The sequence below is a fragment of the Hyaena hyaena genome, unplaced genomic scaffold, assembly GCF_003009895.1.
Source record: "Hyaena hyaena isolate Hyena2069 unplaced genomic scaffold, ASM300989v1 scaffold_772, whole genome shotgun sequence".
NCBI classification, from domain to species: domain Eukaryota; kingdom Metazoa; phylum Chordata; class Mammalia; order Carnivora; family Hyaenidae; genus Hyaena; species Hyaena hyaena.
Window position 1 is genome coordinate 682,121 of NW_024081404.1, and position 23,268 is coordinate 705,388.

General features: G+C 42.0%; 1 protein-coding gene across 8 annotated transcripts in view; it reads left to right on the forward strand.

The window, feature by feature from the left end:
- Positions 1-23,268, forward strand: part of RBFOX1 (RNA binding fox-1 homolog 1) — a 620,770-nt gene that overhangs the window by 591,740 nt on the left and 5,762 nt on the right. For 4 of the 8 annotated variants that reach the window (XM_039218662.1, XM_039218655.1, XM_039218654.1 and 1 more), the window contains one exon: positions 12,003-12,055. The exons of the other annotated variants lie outside the window; for them this stretch is intronic. In XM_039218662.1, the coding sequence (XP_039074593.1) occupies positions 12,003-12,055 (53 nt within the window). The remainder of the gene's footprint in view (positions 1-12,002; positions 12,056-23,268) is intronic. 8 annotated transcript variants of the gene reach the window in all.

Genomic DNA, 23,268 nt, shown 5'->3' on the forward strand with positions numbered 1-23,268 from the left:
CAAAGTCCTTTAGTCCAGGTCCTGGGCTGTTTCAGCCTCCTTATGCAGTTAACAAAGTCAGGACAAGGCATGTTTGCAGTCTCGAAGCATCATAACTAAGACATGACTTAATGACGAAAGAATGAGTCAAATTTCATGCTGTCAAAACCACCAATAATTTATCTGTTTTCCCTAGAGATCAAATATTTCCGATTGGACATTCACCAAAACAAAAAAGTTATGATAACTAAGATAAATTACATTTTCTGCCCACCTGCTGTGTAGATTGACAGTGATTTCATCTGGTAATGATTGAGATGGCTCTGATACAGTGGAGGGGATGGATATTTGTGATAGCCTCAATATGATTTCTGAAATTTGTGTTTATGTACACAAAGCTCTCAGTGCTGAAAAGAAATATAGCTGTTACTGATAGATTTCCTTAGTTTCTCCTATTGTTAATTTACACACACACACACACACACACACACACAGAAAAAGTGCTCAAATTTCTGTTTCAAGAACTAATTGCCTTTGGTCTGAAATCTATAATGGCTTCTTAACAACTGCTATGCACTATTGGATGAATATGTATGTAATTGAAGCCATTAAAAAAAAAAAAAGAGCCAAGACTGTAATAGTCAACAGACTGAATGAACCAACAAGGAGTTGGGGAGACATTAAAGGAAATTCCAAACCCAGTAGACCATAGCTGTCACAGCCATGTGGGTAGATACTTTTGCCAGTGACGAGACAAGATGTAACAACTCCTTCGGTCATGTCATGGTCTAATTACACACTTCCTGGGTTGCAGATCATTGACTTGATAGGCCACAAAGAAGCAAATAAAACCTATCCTATAGTAACACCATCAGGATCCTTCAGCTGTGAAGGGTTTCAAGGCAGGTGAGAAAGCCCGGTACTTTCTAAAGGCAGGTCAGAAACTTCTTAGGATAATGGGTACATGGGGGCTTTGGGGGAGCCCTTTCCACAGCAAATACAGAGCTCCTCATAGAAGACAGCATCCCAGTCCAGGAGACGGGTACAGACACATAATAGAATTTTAGTTCATGAATGTGAACACACTCCACTTATTGGCCTTCTTTTTGTTTTGTCACCGTGTAACACACTATCAACTGTCTTTTGGGGTAAGAGGGAACTTTTCACTAAAAATTTCTAAAATTTCCTTTAAAGTTATTGAAACAAGTTGTGATCCTTTATCTATGAAGAGAAGCTTATATTCTTTCCCAGTAGAACTGATTTCTCTTAAAACGCAGCCTCTGTGCTGCTTCCATATTTGTACATCCGTGTGAACAGTTATTGGACAGAAATAAATGATTTCTCATGATATTCTCCCTGGCATGAATCACAGTGATTCCTCTGGAATTAAATTCTCCTCAAAACCATAGTTTAATTCATATGTAATTAACACAAAATGTTTAGAGTAGGGACCGCTATCAGGAATCAGAAAGACAGTAGTTTGGAGGTGAAAGCTTGAGGGACTTTCCATAAGGAGTAACTAACTCATCAATTTTGTCATTGTTCCTGGGATTATTCTTGCCACATTAGGATGTGTGAATGTTCGAATAGATCAATAGATTGTGGAGAGATGAGACATAATCAAAGCTAAACACCCTTTTCCCTTAATTATCTTAATCACTTAAATTGAAATGCTTTGGCCTTGAGATTATAGAAATACACCAAACATCTGATAACCTGCATCAGCACTTCCCACTGCGTTTGCAGGCACAGAATCCCTCTACAAAGAAAACCATGATTGTTGGAAGCTTCGATCGGCCTCTCACTCTCTGTCTCTGTTCATGGTCCACTTTTGTAATTTGAAATGTTAAACTGCATTAAAAGATGAGAGACGTGTTTTCTTCACCATTTCTGCACAGTTAGAGGGTGTGCGGGCTCCATCTAGTTAGTGGGATGTGAGCTCAGGTGGTGGGGTGGGTGCGTGTTAAACATGCATCCCGGACACTATCAGCTGCACAGCTTTCCCAGAATGATGGATCGTTTTTCTGCTATTATTTGCATTATTGCCTTCAATTTATCTATCTCAAACTTAAAACAAACAACAAGGAAAGAGTAATTGCCTTAGTCCGCTCTGAAATTTCAAGAATTGAGTGGTTCATTGTGAGGGTCCTGAGAGCCTTGCCCTGCAAAGCATGGTTCCCAGCCCAGCCCAGGTGTGTCAGAACCTGTACCTTCAAGATCCCTGGGGTGGTTTGGATGACATTTGAGAAGTGTCCCTATAGAGGACAAGCTTCAGTGCTACCCCAATATGCAGCAAATAATGTTGACACTCTACAAACCTTGCAGGATGTGGGAGAATTTGTCTTAGCAAACTGTTGGTTTGTAGTCATTTCTCTACTTTCCCTTCCTCAGTGAGAAAGTAAGAGCCATCAATGTTTGGAGGTCCCTTTCAATCCATCCTGAGGGAAGTGCCCCCACCCCTCAACTAGTCTAGGGCCACAATCGATCATTTTCTTTACCCCAAAGATTTCTGGGTAGTGTGAGTGATTTCATGCTATGAAATGAGTATTTTCCTCATTGACTGTGTAATAACCTCAGGCTGATGTAAAATATACCCTGGAAAAATCCCACCAGATTCCTCTTATCCTTACTGAGCCTCAGTTTTCTCATTTGATAAATAGACCATCATACCAATTACAATTAGGAGATCAAGGTGAACATTAGTTGATAAACTACAGGAAGTGGTAAAAATGCATAGGCTTCTCAATAACTTACCTGTTCACTAACAGATATTTTAGAGTATAAGGTATTATTTGAAAGCACTGACTATATCTAGGCAAGAGCAAACAAATAAAATAAAATCCAGTTAAAAATGGGAGTCATTTTTAGAGTAGGCAATCTCTAAAACCCCTCTAACACTAACATTCTGGGAACCTATACCTTCTTCAGCTGCCCACAACTTATAAACAGTCTGCTCAGGATTTGAGGAAAAGTCTTTTATAAAATCACTGTAAATGTTTTGAAGCATGCATTAGCAAATCTTTGCTGTTCATCTGAGAAAATGATTAGGGATTTAGATTTAGGCTAAAGTTATTTACTACAGAGATAATACAGGCAAGCTCATGGACCTCTTTGATCCACAGTTTCTTCATCTTTAAAGTGGGGCTAATGAGCAATGCCAGCCTGATTGAGTTGTTGTTGAATTAGTGTGGTCATGAGCAGAAAGCTTCTCAAATAGCGCCTGACACTAAAGGACACTCAGGTTAGGATACTACTATGAGCATCACCAAACTATGGGCGTATTTTGGTTTGTTCCTGTGGGAGCAAGTTTCTGGCTTAGAGGAATATTTTGACTGTAGAGGGTTTTTTTTTTTTTTAATTTTGACTTCCAATTTAGAAATGCCAAAATAGGGATACCTGAAATGTGCTAAGGGAGTATCAATCTTAAGTGTTCTCACCACACACAAAGAAAGGTAACAATCTGAAATGATGGATATGTTAATTAGTTTGACAGCAGTGATCATTTCATAATATGTACATATACTAAATCATCTCTTAAAAAGTACATCGTACAACCCAGTTATATTCAGGGTGGTTGTTGTTTTGTGTGTGTGTGTGTGTGTGTGTGTGTTTTTTAATATTTTTTATTTATTTCTAGGAGAGAGAGAGAGAGACAGCGTGAGCAGGGAGGGTCAGAGAGAGAGGGAGTCACAGACTGAAACAGGCTCCAGGCTCCGAGCTGGCAGTCAGCACAGAGCCCAACGCGGGGCTCGAACCCACGAAGCGAGATCATGACCTAAGCGAAAGTCGGACGCTTAACCGACTGAGCCACCCAGGCGCCCCTTAAGTTAATTTATTTTGAGAGAGAGCGTGCACAAGTAGAGGAGGGGCAGAGAGAGAGGGAGAGAGAGAATCCCAAGCAGTCTCCATACTGTCAGTGCAGAGCCCAATGCAGGGCTCAAACTCCTGAACCGTGAGATCATAACTTGAGCCAAAGTTAGGCGCTTACCTGACTGAACCAGCCCAGCACCCCATATATTAATTTTTATTTGTTGACCATACCTCAGTAAAACTTGGGGAAAAATAGTTTGGGCAAAAAAAAATTCTGAAAGAAGCATCCACTGGGACCCATGAGATCAAACAGCCTGTCTTTCTGTTTATCTTTCTCTTTTCTTTCTATGGAGGAGCGCAGGCTACCAGGAACACATCAGCCTCACAGGAAAAATGACCAGTTCTCCGGCCATAACCCTAACCTCCACATCATCACTGCCTTACATTTCTGCATAACCAGTTGCTCTACAGAGACTTTTCAAAAACTCAAACCAATTCTGCCTCTGTTGCTCTTTTCTCATTGCCACTGGTCAGAGCCCCAGTACCTAGGGGTGGTCGTGGGTTTTCAGGCTCCCCTGGGGATTTGTAAGATTCTGGACCCTTCCACTACCGCACTCCCTCCATTGTGCACATAACTCATAGGTGGGCATAGACCTTCTCATTGTGGCCTCTGCAGCCTTCAGAGGCTCAGCCCCAATGCCCTGTGCTCCTCCCCACCTCCCTAAGCACTAAGCACGGGACTCCTCTCCCCTATAGGAGAGCTGCTTCCCCACAGGTAGCTGTTCTGAGAACTGGCCAGACCCATTTCCAACCCTGCATCAGAAGCTCAAACTCTTAAGGACCTCCTCTGTGTCCCTCTTGTCTTCTGGGAGGCACTTGTAAACACGACTGCCTTTTCTCTCTGGGGAAAGAAGACGGCTACCCTTCATGAGGTCACACAGCCCAAAACATAAATGGCAGTAGACCCCCAAATAAAGTGCTTTCACATTGACGTTCACATCAACATGCAAAAAAACAAAACAAAAAACAGAATAAAATAAAGGGAGGCCTGTGCTATTTTTGTCCCCATTTTCCAGATGAGGAAACTGAAGGCCCAGGAAGGTGACAGGGCAGGGGCTCAAGATTCACCATTCATTCTCTTTTTAGCTGAGAAAAAAAGTAGTGGGAGCCAAGGAGATTGTTCAAGGTTGGAGAAACTAAAGTTATAGAAGTGAACTGCTCTTAAGGTCTCCGGGGAAGGGACATGCACTTGGATTTGAATTTCTTAAACCCAGAAGTTTTGGATGGAATATTCAAATTGAGGGTAGATTCAGAGCACTCACCTCCTTTCCCAATTAAACTTTTTTTTTTTTTTTAAATGTACTCACCGATAGCAGTAGCAACTGCAACTAAATAAAATGATTTTGAATGTATGTTAAAGGGAAATGCCTTCCCTTTTAAGATAAAAAGGATCAGGAGAGATCCTTTCAGAGGATTCTACATTCTGGTTACTTGCTTGCTGGTTTGTCTTTTTACACCCCATCTCATTCTACGGTTTGCCACTGCCTTTCAAGTACGTGTAATTCAATACTAGAATAGAAATAGAAATTACAGTAGGGCAAGGGAAAGTATAAATTTGAGTGGACTTTTTATAATTCTAGAGTCTTAGAACTGGGGGATGAGGGAGGGAGGTAAAATTCTGATTACAAGTAAGTCCTTCCTTCCAAGGCAGTAAAACTGAAGTATAAATTAGGTTATGAGCTTCCAGACAGACAAGCCCACTATAGATGTTCCATAGTGATTTAGAGGCCAGGAGCACAGTGTCCCCTTTGGTTTAGCTGGGTGCCTGGCAGGTAGCAAACCCTCATTAACCATCTGAGGGTTCAGTGAACAAGAGGAATAACTATTCAGTAAAGTTAGCAAGAAGAATTTTAATAGAAGCACCTTATTTCTGCATCTTATGTTTATTCAGAAAACACTCATGGCTGGATTCCATATGACCCTTCTAGCAACTTCTTAAGATGTCAGCAAGAATTCCTGATTAGTGTGTGTTTCTTCCTTAATCCCTACTCTAGTGGGAAGCATCATGGGAAGCACTGTTATTAAAAAAATTAATAAGTATAAGTAACAATATATAAAATTATTATAATACAATTTTCAAAAATTAAAATATCAATAATAAAAAACCATGGCCATCAACACTAGTGCCACTTAATTGAAAAACCAGACGGCACAGCTCTTTCCTGCAGAGTCAGGGCACCTAAGTTCAAAGAAATATTCCTACAGTGAAATGTCAGTTCTCAGTGCTGGCTGACACTTCAGATCACCAGAGTGGCTTTTCAGGAATACCTGGGCCTAGGAAATACTCTCCAAGATTCTGATCTAAAAGATTGGGAAATGGACCCGGTCATTAGTATCTTATTTTTAAAAAATCATTTATACAGCGTTGAGATACTCTGCCTTATAACCAACAGGTGCCCCAGAACCTAGAGATAGAGTGAATTTGACTTTGTGCCACTGCCGTACTGGGGCATCTAGACTGCCATGTGCCAGACCAGACCAACTTCTAAGGCCATAGTGATTTTGCAATAGATAGCGTGGGAGGGTTTTAATCACATATAAGTGTGTGTGTGTGTGTGCGCGTGTGTGTGTGTGTGCTAGCTTCCGCATTCACAGCATTAGATACAAGAAGAAGACAGCCATGAGTGATACCCACCCTGAGTTTTGCATAACAATAGCGACATAACAGGATTAAGAGACCAACGAATGACAAGTGACCAAAATATCTAACCTTAAAACTTAAAACCACTGTTCTTTGATGGGAGAACATTTCCTCTCTGTCCTCCCTCCTCCCCTGCCTGTGCCGCAAGCTTTACTCTGTCTCCATATCTAGCTTCTCACATTCCCTCCAGCAATACTGCCTGGCTACTATTTTAATTTGACTCTTAGAGTTCAGCCGTGGGTAATTTTTAGAAGAAGGAAAATTACAGAGATGAGATTTTGCCTAAGAAGCAAAGTGGGATAGAAGGATGGTATGGCAGGTCATGGGACTAATTTAAACGTACCACCAGCTGAGTCAGATGCAGAGTCTAGATGGTTGGACTGTGAGAACCATCGTAAAACATAATGAAGTCTGGTGATAGAATGAAAAAGAGAGAAAGACCATGGCCCATGCCATTCCACATTCCAAGTTGTTAAACCAGAATATAATTATCTCTCTCAAGCTTCAATTAACATCATACTCAAAGTGGAATCCAGATACTCTATTATTCTGTCTGGTAGGAATGAAAGGTTCACAACAGTCTCAGGAAGTTCCTTCGTAAAGACGTTTCACTCCACTGCTGACTCTGTACCCCTACGTGGGCGCCCCTGAGCAACAGTCTTAGTGAATAGGAGTTGGGGTCTTGAGCCAACCTAATTGTATTCAGATTTCACCTCCACCATTTACCAGCTTGCACATGCTCCATGACCTATGCCTCTGCTTCCTCATCTATGGAAACTGGGATAGGAAGAGGGGTTGTAGAGAAAATTAAATCAGTTAATACATAGATACAGGGCTTGGCGACCTCCTGTCAGGGCTAAGTACTCCATAGTTATTAGGTCAGTGGCTCTTTGGCACCAACACTCCCAAGAGCTGAGACAAATGTAGCTCTCTCCCTAGTGCTCAGTAATCAACCATTTCACTATTTTTTGTAAGTTAGTAATCCTCCCTCCTCCCACAAAGTCTCCCATGTCAGTGGAAAGTAGGAAGATTTCTGAAATGAAAATAGGAATGAACTTGCAGGAAATTTCTCAGCAATGTTCCCAAATTTCCCCATGATAAGAATTACCTGGAATGATGATTCTCTTCCAGGAGCACCAACCACAGCGCGAATGGGTCTCCAGAGCTGGTCAACAATCAGGCCTGGGTTCTCACCAAATGTACAGATGATGAGACCTCTTTCCTGGACTTTCCAATTCAGGGGGTCAGGGCTGAAGCCCAGACATCTATATTTTTAACAAACACTCTAGATAATTCTTGTCTTTAGGGAAGTTTAAGAAATTCTGCAGTAGAGAAAGGGTTCAAAAATAGAAAGGAATTCTAGGTAAAAACGTTGGTAAAGAGAATTAGGTGCAGACTCAGAAAGCAAGTGGGAAGACTCAGCAAAGATGCTCTTGAGTTTGTTCATGGGAGATGCTGAAATAAGAGGAAGAGGGGAGGAATTAGACACAGAGAGCCTGACATTGTGGCCACTGTAGACCAGCTTTGCTATCAGAAATGAGGTTCTTTCTTTTTCTTTTTTTTAAAAAATAGTTGGGTATCTATATCTATACATATATTTAATTTTAGAGAGAAGCAAGGAGAGGAGAGGGGAAGGGGGTGAGAGAGAGAAAATCTTAAGCAAGCCCTACACTTGGCACAGAACCCGACATGGGGTTCAGTCCCAAGACCCTGGGATCATGACCTGAGCCAAATTCAGGAGTCGGACGCTCAGCCCACAGAGCCACACAGGCGCCCCTCAGCAATGAGGTTTAACATCCATTCTCTCAGAAGCCTCCTGAAACTACAAGTAACCACTCCTGGGATGTGTATAGTGTGTCTGTGACTCCACCCTCAGCAGCCACGCAGCTCAGCTGCCTGAGAGGGTAGTATGGTGGGTACAGAATGGAAGTTGCAAAAAGAAGCAAAATCTGGTAGAGATTCAGTGATTCAACTCCCTGTCCACTGTGTATCTGGGCCATATCCAGTGCTTCCCAGCTGTGACTGACAGAAGAATCACCTGCCAAGTATTTGCCAAACTACCTCATTCCACACCCTGCCCCAGACCAAGTAGGCTAGGACCACAGGAGAGGGGCCCAGGCTTTCACATTATTTTAACTTCTCCCTATGAGTCTACGGACCTAGACTCAACCATTCAACTAGACAAGTGGCCCTCAACCTTGGCTTGTATGAGAGTTACCTGGAGCTCTTTAGAAACTACTAACACTCCAGACCCACTCACAGAGACTCCCATTTAACTGGTCTTAGGTATAGCCTGGTCCCTGAGAATTTTAGAAGGGTACCATGTGTTTTTACCATGTGCAACCAAGACTGAGAACCACTTGGCCAGACTTTGTCATCTATAACCAGTTTGCTGAAAATCAGGGCAACTGCTTTTGAAGTTTAAATTCTTTGGTCTGTGTTGAGAGTGCAGAGCAGACTAGGATTAGCCTAAGGGGGTCAGGAACCATGCCAGCCTCCTCTCCCCTCCTGAGAGGGGAGCCCAATGTCCAGAGTGCATATGCACTGCTTTGGTCATTCCGTCTATCTTGACCTTGCTTGGGGATAGCAGACTTCCCAGCCAGATCATTAATCTCTTTGATCACACCTCTCTCTGGTCATTTGGGGTAAATGATTTCACAAAGAGGGTCATGGATGATCTACATATGGGCTAAGATAGATCGTTTTGTCTTAAAGGTCAAGAGGGGAGAAATGGAACTCTATATAAAAATTGCGTAACATAGTGGACAGAGACATAACCATGAAACTCCTCCCCTATAATTCTACCCAGATTCCTCTGTTGGCCTCCTACATGGGCTACACTGGCCGGGTAGCCCTCCCAGGCTATTATCTGGCAGGAATTTCCTATTGCACTTACAATCAGTGTAGCAGGAGGGTTGATCATGCAGGTTGGCTCCTTGGAATTAATGAGTTCCATGAAAAGGAAGTTTTCTGAAATGGATATAGTGGGATTGTTTGCGTGGAATTAAAAGAAAATAAATAACAGTAGAGAACTGATACATCCAAATGGCTACTTTGTCTTTCAAATACTTTTTAATAATTCCTTTTTGGTACTGCCTCAGAGTCCATGGCATATTCCTCAAAATATCACCGTTGGCAATAACTTTATGCTTTGATGTAGATTTGATTTGATAGTCGGCCATCTTCTGAGCCAACTCTGAGTCATACCCTTTGTTCAGAAATTTGCTCAAGAATCATAAAGACACTCTAAAAAATTCAAAATACATAGATTACCCAAAAGAAAGAGAGGGAGAGACAGAGGAAAAAGAAAAGAAGGAAGGGAATGGAGAAATTGTAGCATTATTTTTAAGAGTGTGTGTATCACAGGGTGCCTGAGTGGCTCAGTCAGTTGAGTGTCTGACTTTGACTCAGGTCATGATCTCACAGTCCTTGAGTTCAAGGCTCATGTCAGGCTTTATGCTGAAAGCTCAGAGCTTGGAGCCCGCTTTGGGTTTTGTGTCTCCCTCTCTCTCTCTCTGCCCCTCCCTGGCTCACACTCTGTCTGTCTGTCTCTCTCTCTCAAAAATAAATAAGCATTAAAAAAATTGTTTTAACAACAGTATGTGTACCATGTCCCAAGGAAGAGTGCTGTGAAGCACAATCATCCTATGTTCTAAAATTCTGGTACCATTAAAGGAAAAGGTCTGATGTCTTTAGAAACATATTGGTAGGTTGCATCCTTAAAATTTTTCCCTCTTCAGTCAGTCACCATTGTATATCTGTGTTGGTTGCCTCGCATGGTTTTCCTAGTGTCTAGCAGGAGGGACAGTTACATAGGGAAAATGCAGAAGTGGGGTACAGGTGGCAGAGTCTTCTAGGATTATAGGGTCTGAATTGGATAGAACCATCTTACTAAGGAGGCCCACCCCATAGATAGGAGAATGCCTATACCACAGAATTTGCCCCTCTGGACGGACCAGGCTGCCACTCATAGTAATGGAACTGTTGTCCTTGTAAGCGTACTATAAACAGAAGTCCTTCAAAGGGCTTGTTTGGTCCATACACAGATGAACTTCATACATGCAATCTGAGTTGCCTGTATCTTGTTCCCCCTTGAGGCGGTCTGAGGTGAACAAGTCAAAACAAATATTCAACGCAAATATCTTCATTTTCAGGGATATTAATTTTACTGCTCCTCAAACCTCAGAAATTCGAAGCCAAGTATTGGTGGGGCTCAAAATGTCTGTCTCCAAGCAAAAAGAGCAAAAATCCAGTGACACTAATGTTTTTATTCTTTTAAGAGAAGTGATAAATGAACTTGGCTGTGACTTTTGTTATGTGGAAGAAAAACGTAAGAAATACTATTCTCCGAGCATGTTTAATTTTGTTTAGATTTCACTGGTGTGGAAATGGCTAGAGTTTTCAACTGAATGCTAAATTCTAGTGAATTTTCCAGTGGTAGCTCTATTTATATTTCAGAGTGTACCTCTTGCAACAGTAAAACTTTCTTAAGGTGTTTTAAGAAATGCCCAATCAATCACTAGATACTTTTTAGAAGCATTAAAAAATTTGAAAAAGACCAATCAAACTAAGACCCCAAAAATGCATTTTATCTTGCTTCTTAATGATTCATATGCTACAGAAAAATCTAACAAACAAGAACCAGAAGGCTCTATCCTACCGCTTCTGAGGCATTTAAGATCCCAGCCAATCTCACTGGGGCATTTTTATAATCTGCCTCCCACAGATGCTCTTATTTCTAGAGAAATAAACAGTGTGTCTGAATTAGAACACATTTCATTGCGAAAATGCCACAGTTGGAAACATCTTAAGAGAGTTTTATCATCTTCCCGGATTTACTAAATCAAAGTAAAATAGCGTTTTCCATTTTTATTTTCTTTTAAACACTGCATCATTAAAAATAATTTGGTGAGACAGGATTCATTCCAGTAGAGGAGTTCTCTTAAGTTCTTTGTGTAGCCAGCCTAGTTTGGTGAGGAAATTATTACCCATAACATGACATCATATAACCATTCTCTTCTGAAATGACAGCACTTTCTTTTTCTTTCCTTTAAAAATTTTTTTGATAATTACAATAATAAAGTCTGGAATTTTATGATTTTTTGTAGCTAGGTGCAGTACCCCCTTTTTCCTAATGGACAGTCTGTATTTTCTTTAAATGTAATTTCCATTTAGTGTAGACATTCCAAGCGCAGTTTAAAATGCCCTGGCCTTAGAAACGTATCCTGGCATGACGTTCTGGTAACACTCAATATTCCTAAGTCAGTGCAACAGTGTGTACACACACAGCCCACCCCCATTCTCACATCACCACGATTCCATTGGCGAGGCCCCCGCATGCCTGGTTCATGATCTTTCTAAACTCAAGTCCTAGATGTATCAACACTTTCCCTTGCAACATCCAGTCGAACGCAGCGCCCTCCCTCCCCGCATCTGAATACATCTACCCAGTTGGCAGAGAGCACATTTCTCCCTGAGCGAGCAGTATTGTGAATTTTATCTTCTCTTCCAGAAATCAGTTCGTCTTCGTTGCAGCAGATGAAATTTCTTGTAACACCTCTGCAGGTAACAAACATTGCTACTTCTTGATGCATCCATCCAAGTCTCAATATTCTTTTTTTTTTTTTCCCCTTCACATGCTGCAATTGGTCACTCTAGAAAGTTGAGTTGAAAAAAAATAAGCCAAAAAACCAAAACAAAACAAAATCCATTTATCTTTGGAGTACAACTGAAGCCTTGAGCCTCTGATGTCTAAAAAGACACTAGGCGTTTTGCTAACTTGGATACTTTATTTCCAGTTTTAATAGTACATGATCTAGAAAAGTAAGACTATGTTGAATGAAGCCACAATGCAATCTTATGGTATAAACAGTGCTCTTATGTTGAAATTCTGAAAGGGGAGACTAGGGACACACACCTGTGACTTATATGTTTTTTGACATGTTTTGTCTGGGTTTACACAGATGTGCATATGAATTATATTGATCTGTATTGAATGACTGGTTATACATCCTAGACCCTGAAAGACTGAACCCATAAAGCTAGAGGCATTGGGAAATATAATTATCTCTGTCTCATAAGAAGAGGATCTTCATTCTGTGAATCAAAGATCCTCTGTCTCCTTTCTTTTGAAACCTATTACAAGTAGCAGGATTTAGAGAGACAAAGTCTTCTGCTTTTGAAATCAGGGCATTGGCAAATGGAAACTGCACAGTTACATGATGTGTCCATCAAAATAATGCCTGTCTTTCTGCTTTGATGTGGTTCAGAACAGTTATGTTTGGATTTTCATTAGCGTGCAATTACTTGATTAAATGTCAAGATAGGTGAGTGCTAACAGATTATTTTTTTGTTTTATTTTGTTTTGTTTTTGCTTTGTTTTCTTTTAAGCCTAAACTATGACCAAAACAATTAGTAGGAGATCTTAACAATATGTGGCTTCTAGCCAACAAGGGAGGACTGTACACCTCACTAACATGTAGCTGAATATGACATGACCTTCAAAGCCTACATTAAACAGGGCCTTACAAATAGACATTCATCTGCTCCAATCACATTTTGTCAATGGAGCAGTAAACGCAAGCTTGTTTGCTTATGCTTCCCTCCCTACTTACAGTCTTTGGTGAGAAGAAACTAAAGGAAGAACAGATTGCTAGGAACAAGTCCCCACCCCTGTCTGTTGTAAAAGGCAGGGCCTTTTTCATTGATAAGGGTCGGTGTCAATATTTTCATGGTGGAAGGTCTTACCCTGGGAGTTCACGAGGTATGCATGCTCATGTTTTAAAGTAACAGCTTACTCCATTCCTATAAAACCCTGTGGATACGGACTCCTCTGTTTTCCTTCCTCGACCCATAGCCTCCAACATCTGTTTCTCCCCATGAGCAGTGGTGACATCCCTAACACTTCACTAATACTTAATAGTAGTCGGTGGATACTTGTGTAGCTGGGAGTGGTGGGGAATGTTCCTGGGACGCAAGAGACATTTCACATTTTCACAACCTTGAAAAGAGAGCATGTGTCTGGAAGGGTAACTGACTGGGGGTGGGGAGGGATGTTGGTTTAAACTGCTAATAGACGTCATTTGTGGAGAGGCTGTCTTCCCCAGCCTCCATGTCTCCGGTTAAAATGCATGGATATTCCAGTGTGTCTTAGGTTAGATTTTGACATCGTAGATCAAACACTGCAAAGTTGCAGCCTAAGAGGTAGATATCGATTTCGTCCCGTGCCTTAACAAACCCTGCCTTGTAAGCAAGTGGTCCACACACAATATTCCTGAAAGAGGCCGCAGATAATGAAAGTTTGCCTGGGTTGAGTGAGTGTTTTTACCTAGCTTATCTGATTTAGGATGGTTGCTCAGTAAATTCTTAATGAATTGCTATTGATCAGATTTCAAATTGAGAGAGATATCCCTGTTGCTTTGATGGCCGTATTAATAATATGTTGTATGCTTCATAAGGTCCCATTTGAACTCTGAATTCTGAACCAAGCATGAAAAAGGAGACACTCATATCAATCAAATGTCAAATTATCTCCTAGCCAGTCCTCCCTCCTCTAAAGTGAATACGGAAAATCAGAACTGGTCAGTCAACAAAGGTTGTGACTCGTGGTTTCAATGAAGGCCCTGAGGGGAGCTCTTCTTCCCTGCCCCCACCGTCGTGCTGGGAGAACCCAGGGCACCCCCATTCTAACCAACAAAGCCTTCCCCCCACGCAGAACAACACTCCATGGGGCAGGTCTCTTGAATCCTGGTATCTACTGGATTTCAGCTTTTGACAAAAGCCAATGTCTCTCTTAAATGAAGAAAGAAATCAACAAAATATTAAAACCTCGGTTTTGAGGGCCTGATGGATTTTGTAACTGAAATGCTTATAAAGATGTGTTATTCTTGCACACCTGCCTCTCAGGGTAGAGCTGGCCAGTTTTGTCGCTGTCTCGGGGTAAGGATGGTAAGGTGAAAATCACCAGACAGTAGATCGGCAGCACTGAAGGGCATTTCTTTCTCTTCCCAAAGGAAAAGTGACCATTTTTACTTGAGTCATTTGGAGAGGATGCCAAAATGTTGGTCCTGCCTCAGCTAGTCACGTAGAAGAAACTTTTCTCGTTAGCTTGTGTGGTTTGTGAGGCCGTATTTACAAATACATTTATTGTCTTATTCAGTGTCTCCAGCAATGGTATTCATTGTTTTGGTTTGGTTGCTCCTGGAAGACAAGTACTCGTGTGGGTGGCACTGGCCTTTGACAACAGCACTGCGCACTCAGCGTACAATGCCTCCACCTTGGACGCTCAGGTAGCTAGATTCTCATTCTGTAGCATCAAGGCCCTTACAGCATCAGATCCTGTAGGAGATGGAAAAAGGGACAAAATGATTTTCCCTTCTTAGACTCAAGGTCTGCCTGCCGCTGTGATTCATTGGAGCTTTCCCGGGACCAGCTAGTGCTTTGGGAGACGTAGACTATGGGTCTTGGACAAGAATGGAGGTTCAAAAAGCAAGTTACTTATTTTGCTGAGCAGCTGGAAATTCATTTCAGTTAATTAATATGCATTGAGTCATTGTGTACCAGCAAGTGTTCTTAGCCCTCAGGACATAGCATTAAATACACCAGGAGAAGCCCTTTCTTCAAAGAGCCTCCTTGCCTCCTTTCTAGCAGAATCTACACCTCCAACATGTAGACAGATAGGCATGGAATATTCTTGCATGTAAGTTATACAGCAGCTCTAATGAATCAAAGAGCAGAGGGGTGGACGGACAGTAGGATGAAATGTTACTTTAGGTTCAGTGATCAGAGAAGGCCTCTCTGAGAGGGTGACGTTTGAATAGGGACCCGAATCCAGTGAGGGTGTAAGCCAGGTTCGTAACTGTGTAACTGTAAGCATTTCAGGCTGAATGAGCAGCAAGTGCCAATGCCATGTGGTTGAGGCATGACTGAGGTGGCTGAGCTCAGCAAGATGTGCAGTGTGGCCACAGCATATGAGGACAAGTAAGAGCTTTGGAGAAAAATCAGGAAGACAGCCAGGGCTCAGGAGAATTAGGCTCCAAATTAGAACCTGAAGAATACAAAACCATTCAAGATTTAAGTGCGGTAGGAAGGCATTGGAGGGTCACCTGTAATCTGCCTTATTGTTTTAATGGTTAGACTGCATTGTGAAGAACAGATTACAAAATGGCAAGAGGAGAGAGGGCTCGAGTTGGGGGTCTCTTATGGCAGTCCAGGGAGAGGTGACAGTGGCTTAGGTTAGGACCATGGTGGTGGAAGAGCCAAAAAGTGGTTGTCTTTGGGCTGCATTTTGACAGGAGAACAAAGAGCAGAGGTCAGCAGATGAGAAGCAGACAAGATTCAGTCTGCGTTAAATGTCCACACGCCCTCTTGCTTCAAGGGTGAGTCAGGTATTTCCATAAGGTGCTAAGAAGGCTTTTTGTCACCATGATGATGAGTGAGCTCTCCATCCCTGTACTGTGGCTCACATGGACTTTGCTGAATTATCCAGGCTGTAGCGATCTTCACTCCCTGTGGTTTGTTGAGCAAATTCTGTGTGCTAGGAAGCATGATACATTATATGGAGACATATATACCTACATGTGCATGTATGTGCATGTGTAGACCTGAACAGATGATTACACCAGCTCAGTGAGGTAAATGACACCGCCATCCTTATTTTGGAGGTTAAAAAGGGAAAAAAATGCTCAGGCCCAGAGAACTTTGGTAACTTGCCACAAATCACAGTGGAGTCGCTCTGCTGATGAAGTTCTTTCCACTAGACCACACTGCATGTTTCTTGTATTTTAACCTTGGAACGTTGACGTGTGCCTCCAGATGGGATTCTCCTGCTTTCTTCAGCTGTGATGTCTTGCTCATGAAAAACTAGTATTTGTGAGTTAGGGAACATAGTTGTTAACATGTTGAGGAGGCTCAAAGGAACTTGATGGCTCTATAAATGGCTGTTTCACTGGGTGTTTATTCGACTTGGTCCATCCCATTCATGAGCAGGTGTGTGTTGAAGACTCTGATGTACTGGGGACTGGTCTAGGTGCAGGGACAGAGTGAAGGGGGCAGCGGCCTTGTTGGGGAACATTCTGTGTATTCCCAGAGACAGGGTTACACAAGCAGTGTCTGCTCTAGGACGCTTCTCCGCAGATCTTTCTTTTGCTGAAAATCAGTGGCTAAAAATCAACTAATAGGATAATCCACTCCCTGAAAACTACCAGAAACTCTGAACTAGTTGTTTTGGATGCCAGACCCTGGCTCCCAGCTGCCCCCTGCCCAGGGGAGTTTGTGTGAGTGCGTGTGTGTTATGGGGTGCAGGTGGAGGCTGGGTCTCCATCTGGCAGCAACCCTTGCCTCCTCTACTAGGCCAGGTACCACCTTGGAGGCATGGAAATCCAACCTGGGGACACACCCCCAGTTCTTTGTGAGTACTGGACACTAGGTAAGCATGGAAGTCTGCAAAAAAGCCTTGGCCAAATGAATTCATCTTCCAACACCATTAAAACCATCCTCTGTGAACAGACTGCTATGTACTTTATTAAGGAATTACTAGCAGCAAGTTCATGGGCACATAGGGTGTCGTCATCCCTTCCATCCTTCTATCCCTGCCCAACTTGTGCACTCACGTGCACACGCAGGCTCACACACACACACTTGCACATCCATGAAGCTTCACACAATATTTAGAAGAAGTTTCCAAATTGGCCATTCCCCTAATTAATCCTATAGCAAACTTTATCTAATTGTCTTTCTTACATTTTGGTTATTTGATTATTCAGCAAAGTCGTCATGCAGCAAATTGATTTGTAGTTAATTGGTCTGTTTCCAATAAAATGTGATGTGTATTATAATAGGGGAGTGCAGGGTGCTCAGGGAACATATAAACAAAGGAACTTAGTAAAAATAATTATAATATTTATTGAGAGCTTGCTGTGCACTAGGCATAGTTCAAAGCTTGTTATAGGCAACAACAATAGCCTATAAAAATAAAATGTCTCTATCAGTTTACTTATAAAAATTAAAGATATCCAGATAGCTCTGAATTGGCCTGATAAGGGAGTTGCAATATCACTGCAAAATCTGAATTAAAAAAAAAAGCAGTTATCAAACGTCAGAGTGCATGAAAATCACCTGAAGACCTTATTACAAATGCAGAATCCCTTTTCTCTCCCCGTACCCCTGCCCCAGAGATTCTGATTTATAGGTCTGGAGAGGGAGCCTGAAAATCTGCATTCTTACAAGCTGTGCCAGGTACTGCTAATAGAGGAGCCCTCAGATCACCCTGTAGGAAACACAGAGCTGATCAATCAGGAACCTTTTCCCTCTTAATGGTAAGGAAAACTTAGGATAGGTTTTTCTAGAGGTGTGTTTTGCAGTACGGTGGCCAATAACCACAGCCCTTGAAATGTGGCAGGTCCAAATTGAGATGAGCTATAAGTATAAAGTACATACTAGATTTGGAAACCTTAGTACAAAAATTATATAAAATATTAATAATCTAAGTTGATTATACACTGATAATAATAGATTACATTAAAATTTTTAAAAATGAGCTGCACCTGTTTCTTTTTACTTTTTTAATGTGGCTACTATAAAACTTAAAGTGGCTCATCTTTGGCTCATTATATTTTTATTGGACAGTACTATTCCAGAGCTATATTTTCATTCATTTTGCTCAAATGAATATTGAAAGGGTTTGTGTGCCCCAGGAACTGATCCCTTAGAGGTGAGGGATACTCACCTGGAATTAAAATATTGTGACAGATAATCGGTATAGTGGCAGTGCATCCTGACTTTGTTTCCATTTTACCTCCAAGTGAGAGTCTAGTGTGTGTGCATGTGCACACTAGTTTTTCTTGCCCTGCTAGTTAACCTTTTAGAATCTCTGATCTGCTTACAGAGGTTGTGGGGACTCCAGATGCTTACTTCAAGGGAAGTTCTGACACATGTACTCCCTGGACTTCAGTGTTGTGACCCCACCTGGTAGAGAGAGAAAGCAAAAGCTGTAATCCCATCTTGCTAGCATCAATAACTGACACCCATTTCGTTGCTGCCTAACTGGTAACCCTCATCTCAACCTCAGTACTGCCTTATACAGTCAGTAAGGACCATAATCTCCATTCCCAGTTGGAGAAAGTGGCCCAGGGAGGAGATAAACTTTCAGAGATTACTTTTTGTGGTTCCCCAAGTAGGTTAAGACCTAGCTGGGGCACCATGTTGATTTCAAAGCATGATGGGAAACTCTTAGTGACTTCAGTAGAGCAATTGTCAGGACACAAAAGAAGTTAAACAGCCTTTTTAAGGGAAGGGTGGCCTTGAGCTTGGCATTAAAGAGAGTGCGGCTATAGGTCTTTTGCTGGAGGAGGAATTCCAGAGTGGAGGAACCACGGCCAAGAGGAGGACTTCCTGTATATTCTCAACTCCCAGGCAGTGGCTACTACTCTGCTCTGATGAATCCAGAATTAAGGTTCCTATCTCAGACCTCTTCTTTTGGGATTCAGAATTGGAGGAGGTTTTTGAATTGAATGGACAGGTTACAGAAAGGGTGATACCATCTGATTTTCCATGAGTGGAATGGTCTGTTTCTCATAGATGTTATATGTGTTGGACTTATGTGCGTACTTATGTATACACAGTTCAGATGTGTGACAGTTTGGATGAGCAAACACTATGGCTTGCCATTTAGAATATAATGAGCCCAGAAGATGCTTTCCCAGTGGTTCTGAGCAAAGAAAACATGAGGCTGAAAACTGTAGTAAGTGATTGGTGAAGGTGATCATTTCAAATCCAGAGTAAGAAAGTGAGGAGCAATAGAATTCAGAAATGTCAGAGTCAAGTTGAGAGAAGTCCGTGTTGTTCACCTGGAGAATTTCTTCCATTTCTACTCACGTTCTTTTTTGGAAGTTGTACTACATTTGAAGTGGTTTTACAGATATTTTAAGTTATGAGACTGATTAAGTTCCTCTCTCATGTATCTTGAAAAGTTTTTAGATTAAACCTTGGTCACCCTCCATGGTCTATAAATGTGTAAGTTATGGCCTAGGCTAAAGCTAGGGGAAGCTCTAGTAGTCAAAGAGGAGTGTTTCCTTAGCAACTATGTTCACTGAGGCCACCTGAACCACTGAGACCTCCGTGGACTCTCCATGAACATCCCCTGCGAACCCATCTCTCTTAAATTCTTTCCCATTAGATTCAAGTGTTTCCCATCCCAAGACCATCAAGATTTTTCCCCTATTGTGGCAATCCAGGATGTGGGGCTTGAGGTCCTGTGAGTCCTCTTATTTCTTCCTGTGGAGATGAAACATGATGATTAGCACCAGTTTTTACATGTCTCTTTGCAGTAGACAGAGGTGAATTGTCCTTGCTATGAATGACCCTGGGAGATTTGCCCCAAATCTTGGTTGTGATTACTGTTTAGATCCTAGTATCTTCTCAAACCAAGGCACATTATGGTAGCCCAGACTGCACAGCCCGTAAGTTGTAGGGGTCTAGGATTTGAGAAAGGAGAGCTTACACCCTGAGCCTTCTTAGTTGTCTGGTAGATGTTTATCTGCATGAAAGTAAGAGCCCATTTATTGCAAGATATCTCAAATGAGGAACTGGAAGGGCCTTCTGTGGCCCTCTTACTCTGGGTTGCATTTCTTCATCTTTTGAAATGAGGAATTTTGTCTCCATCCTTAAGCGAACAGAAACCCCACAAGCCAAGGGTATCTTTCAGATCCTGCAATCCAAAATCATTAAGGGATTTGTCAGTCTTTCACCTCTTTAAGTAGGATCATGGGATCTTACTGTATTCTGTTGCATTTTTATTTAGTGATGAGTATGGGATGGGTGAGTTGGAAAGTACAAATGCCTGTAAGACTCTGTTTTTGAAAATGGATTGATTTGCAGTTGGATCAGGGGAAGAGCCAGCTGGAACTGAGCTGAGGGATTCCGAAACCCACATGCCCTCCACCAGTCCTTTCCTTCCCCTTCCTGACTGATACCGGCTGTGGCTCCTTTCACCACTGAGAATTGCCAAGAGCAGAGCATTTCCTCACATTCAAACAACTCCTGTTCTGAAACAAGTATCCCAGATGCTTTCTCTCTGGATGGGGGGAAAGCAACAGCTGATTGGATTATACCAGCAACAGTGAAAAACAAAGGGTTTTCTTTAAAAAAAAAAAAAAAAAGCATTTGGTTTTCTTTTGGAAGAGCTCAAGAAAGCAGAGTGATGAAGCAGGATGAACATAGGGGTGGGACAGGGATCACATCTTCTTGTGCAGGTTAACTTCTTTCTTCTCACCTGTTGTCTCAGATGCCCAGACCTCAGGTGACCCTGCACAGTAAAGTGCAAGGGAACACCCCTTAGCTGAACACTGCTCTCCAAATGGCCTGTTAGAACCGCAGGGTTATGGTGTAGTGCTCCCTTTGTATACTGTGTGGTACATGTGTGACTTGCATGGAATTCATTTTCCCAAATGTCTTTCAGACTATATCTTGGATATATAATTAGGAGAGCACCTTAGCCCTTAACGACTATGCAGAGACCCCAGGGGTCAGAATGCATACTCTTTTGAAAACATACTTTGCAACACTTCTTTGTGTAGTGGGAACACGATCCTCTGCACCTTCTTGCTGCAGTTGGGCTGTCTAGGAGAGCTACATGCCACTGTGAACTCCATCTTTGGGGTGAGAGCTTTTCACTCACCTTTCTGCTCCCCAGGGATTCTCCCAGCTATCTCTGGGACAAAAAGTATGTGAAAGTGGTGCTTCAGGAAGAATAAAGGTCCCAGGGGTATAAAGGCTCTCAACTGAGATAGTAAAATACAGGCAGTGAAATTAGTGTCCTTACTATGTCCCTATAAGAAAATCACTTCACTCTTAGAATCCTGGTGTGGATACCAACACAGCTCTATTTTATTTCATTAGCATCCAGCTTGTTTCATCGAGATTCAGATGTTAATAATAAGTAATATTTGCATCTCTCAGTAAAACTGACAAAGCACTTCAACAAAGGTTCGAGTTCCCCATTCAATGGGCAGCATTGTTATTCATTTTCCTTCAACACAACATTATGCTCAAATGCAGCAATTTTAACTACATCTGTAACTCATAAATTAGGTAGTGCTTAACTCTAAAAGTATCTGTAGGTTAATTGCTAGAGCTGCTTGTGATCATATTAGAATAGAATCCTTCCATCTGTAGAAAGCTAAAAATGTACCTGGTTTCTTTTCATGCACTTTATCTATGAAGTAGGCAGTGTTCAGACCCAGCAATACCGTTTTATGAACAGGAAGATGAGGCTCAGAGAGAACGAGTTGCTTAGTCTTTGAGTAAGGACATTGCAGAGGCAGAACTTGACCTTGGATCTTCTTGCCTCATGCCTTTTTGCTCTCCCCAGCACCATTGACGACTTCCTGCTTTTCACTTGTTGCAAAGATCAAAAAAATGTGGGTTCATGATGGCATGGCTACAAGCTGTGGTGAAGTCTTATTTCATTGTTTGGTTGGATTTTTCCTAAATGGCAACTTGGCATTTAGTGTTCTGTGAACTCTCAGCGGTGATGTGAAATTACACACTGGGTATCTTCAGAGTCCCCAGAAACTTTTCTTCTGAGTGTCTTGAAGGTTTTGAATGTCTCTGGGATCAGCTGGCCTAGAATCTTCAGAAAGCCTATCTGGAGGGATTCTTTGCTGCTGACACAATCCTAATGATGGGTGCAAGTGTCTTCCAAGACTTACTTCTCTCCTGTTTACACCTCCCTCTTGCTGCCTTCACTCATGCAGTGGCATCGGCTTGGCCCTTGTTCAACTGCACCATGGGCCAGTTCTTTGGCAGATGCTGAAGATAAAAAGGCAGAGAAAATAGACCTGACGTAACTTCCATGGGGCTGACGTTCCTGGGGGGTGGGGAAGGCAAATAATCAGAGAGATAAGGAAACAAAATTTGGAGACTTGCGATGTTACATGAAAGGTGGGCAAGTGCAAAGGCTGTAAGAAGAGAATGCATTTGCATGTGTTCATGGAGTAGTGATGAGGCCAATGTGCCTGGAGCACAGTGAGCAAGGGGTGGATCGGATAAGATGAGATTAAAATAAGATAGATAGGATTTAAAGAGGAGCAGAGGTAATTCATGCAAGTTTGGGTTTTATTCTGGGATCAATGGAAAACCATTGAAGGGTTCTAAGTAGTGAAGTGATATGTTTAGATTTATATTTAACTAGACAGATGATGGATGGATAGAATACGATAGACAGAAGATAGAGTTGTTAGCTATAGATATAAGTGGCTTGTGGTTTGAAGAGGCAATAGTAGAGCCAAAGAGACAAGATTGCTGTGGATCTTCTGGATCCACAAGGCTGTTGTGGGTTAGGTTAGGGTGGTAGTGTGAAGGGAGCAAAGTGGACACATTTGTGGAATGTGTCCAAAGTGGAAGATTTCATCTGTAATTTCTGATGGACAGAATGTGGAGAGATGGAGAGCATTATGACCTGATAGCACCATTGTCTACTTTGGCCAGGGATGGGTGTCATAGAGGGCAATGATTTGTGCAGGTCTGTCATAACATGGCGGTCATAAGACATTTTCCCATCACTCCCACTGCGGTCCCTGGGAATTGCCATTTTTCCTTTGGGCTGTGCTTAGCCAGCTCTGAGGACGTTAGGTCGCTGATGTGCCTGGCATTTCTGCCGCAAGAGTAGTAGCTCAAGTCCACATCTTCCCTAATAACCTTGTGTCTAAATTGTAGTGTCACACAAGGGTGTGTTTAGAAATTAGCATTTGAAAAGAAGCCTCCTTGCTTTCAGTTTGAGC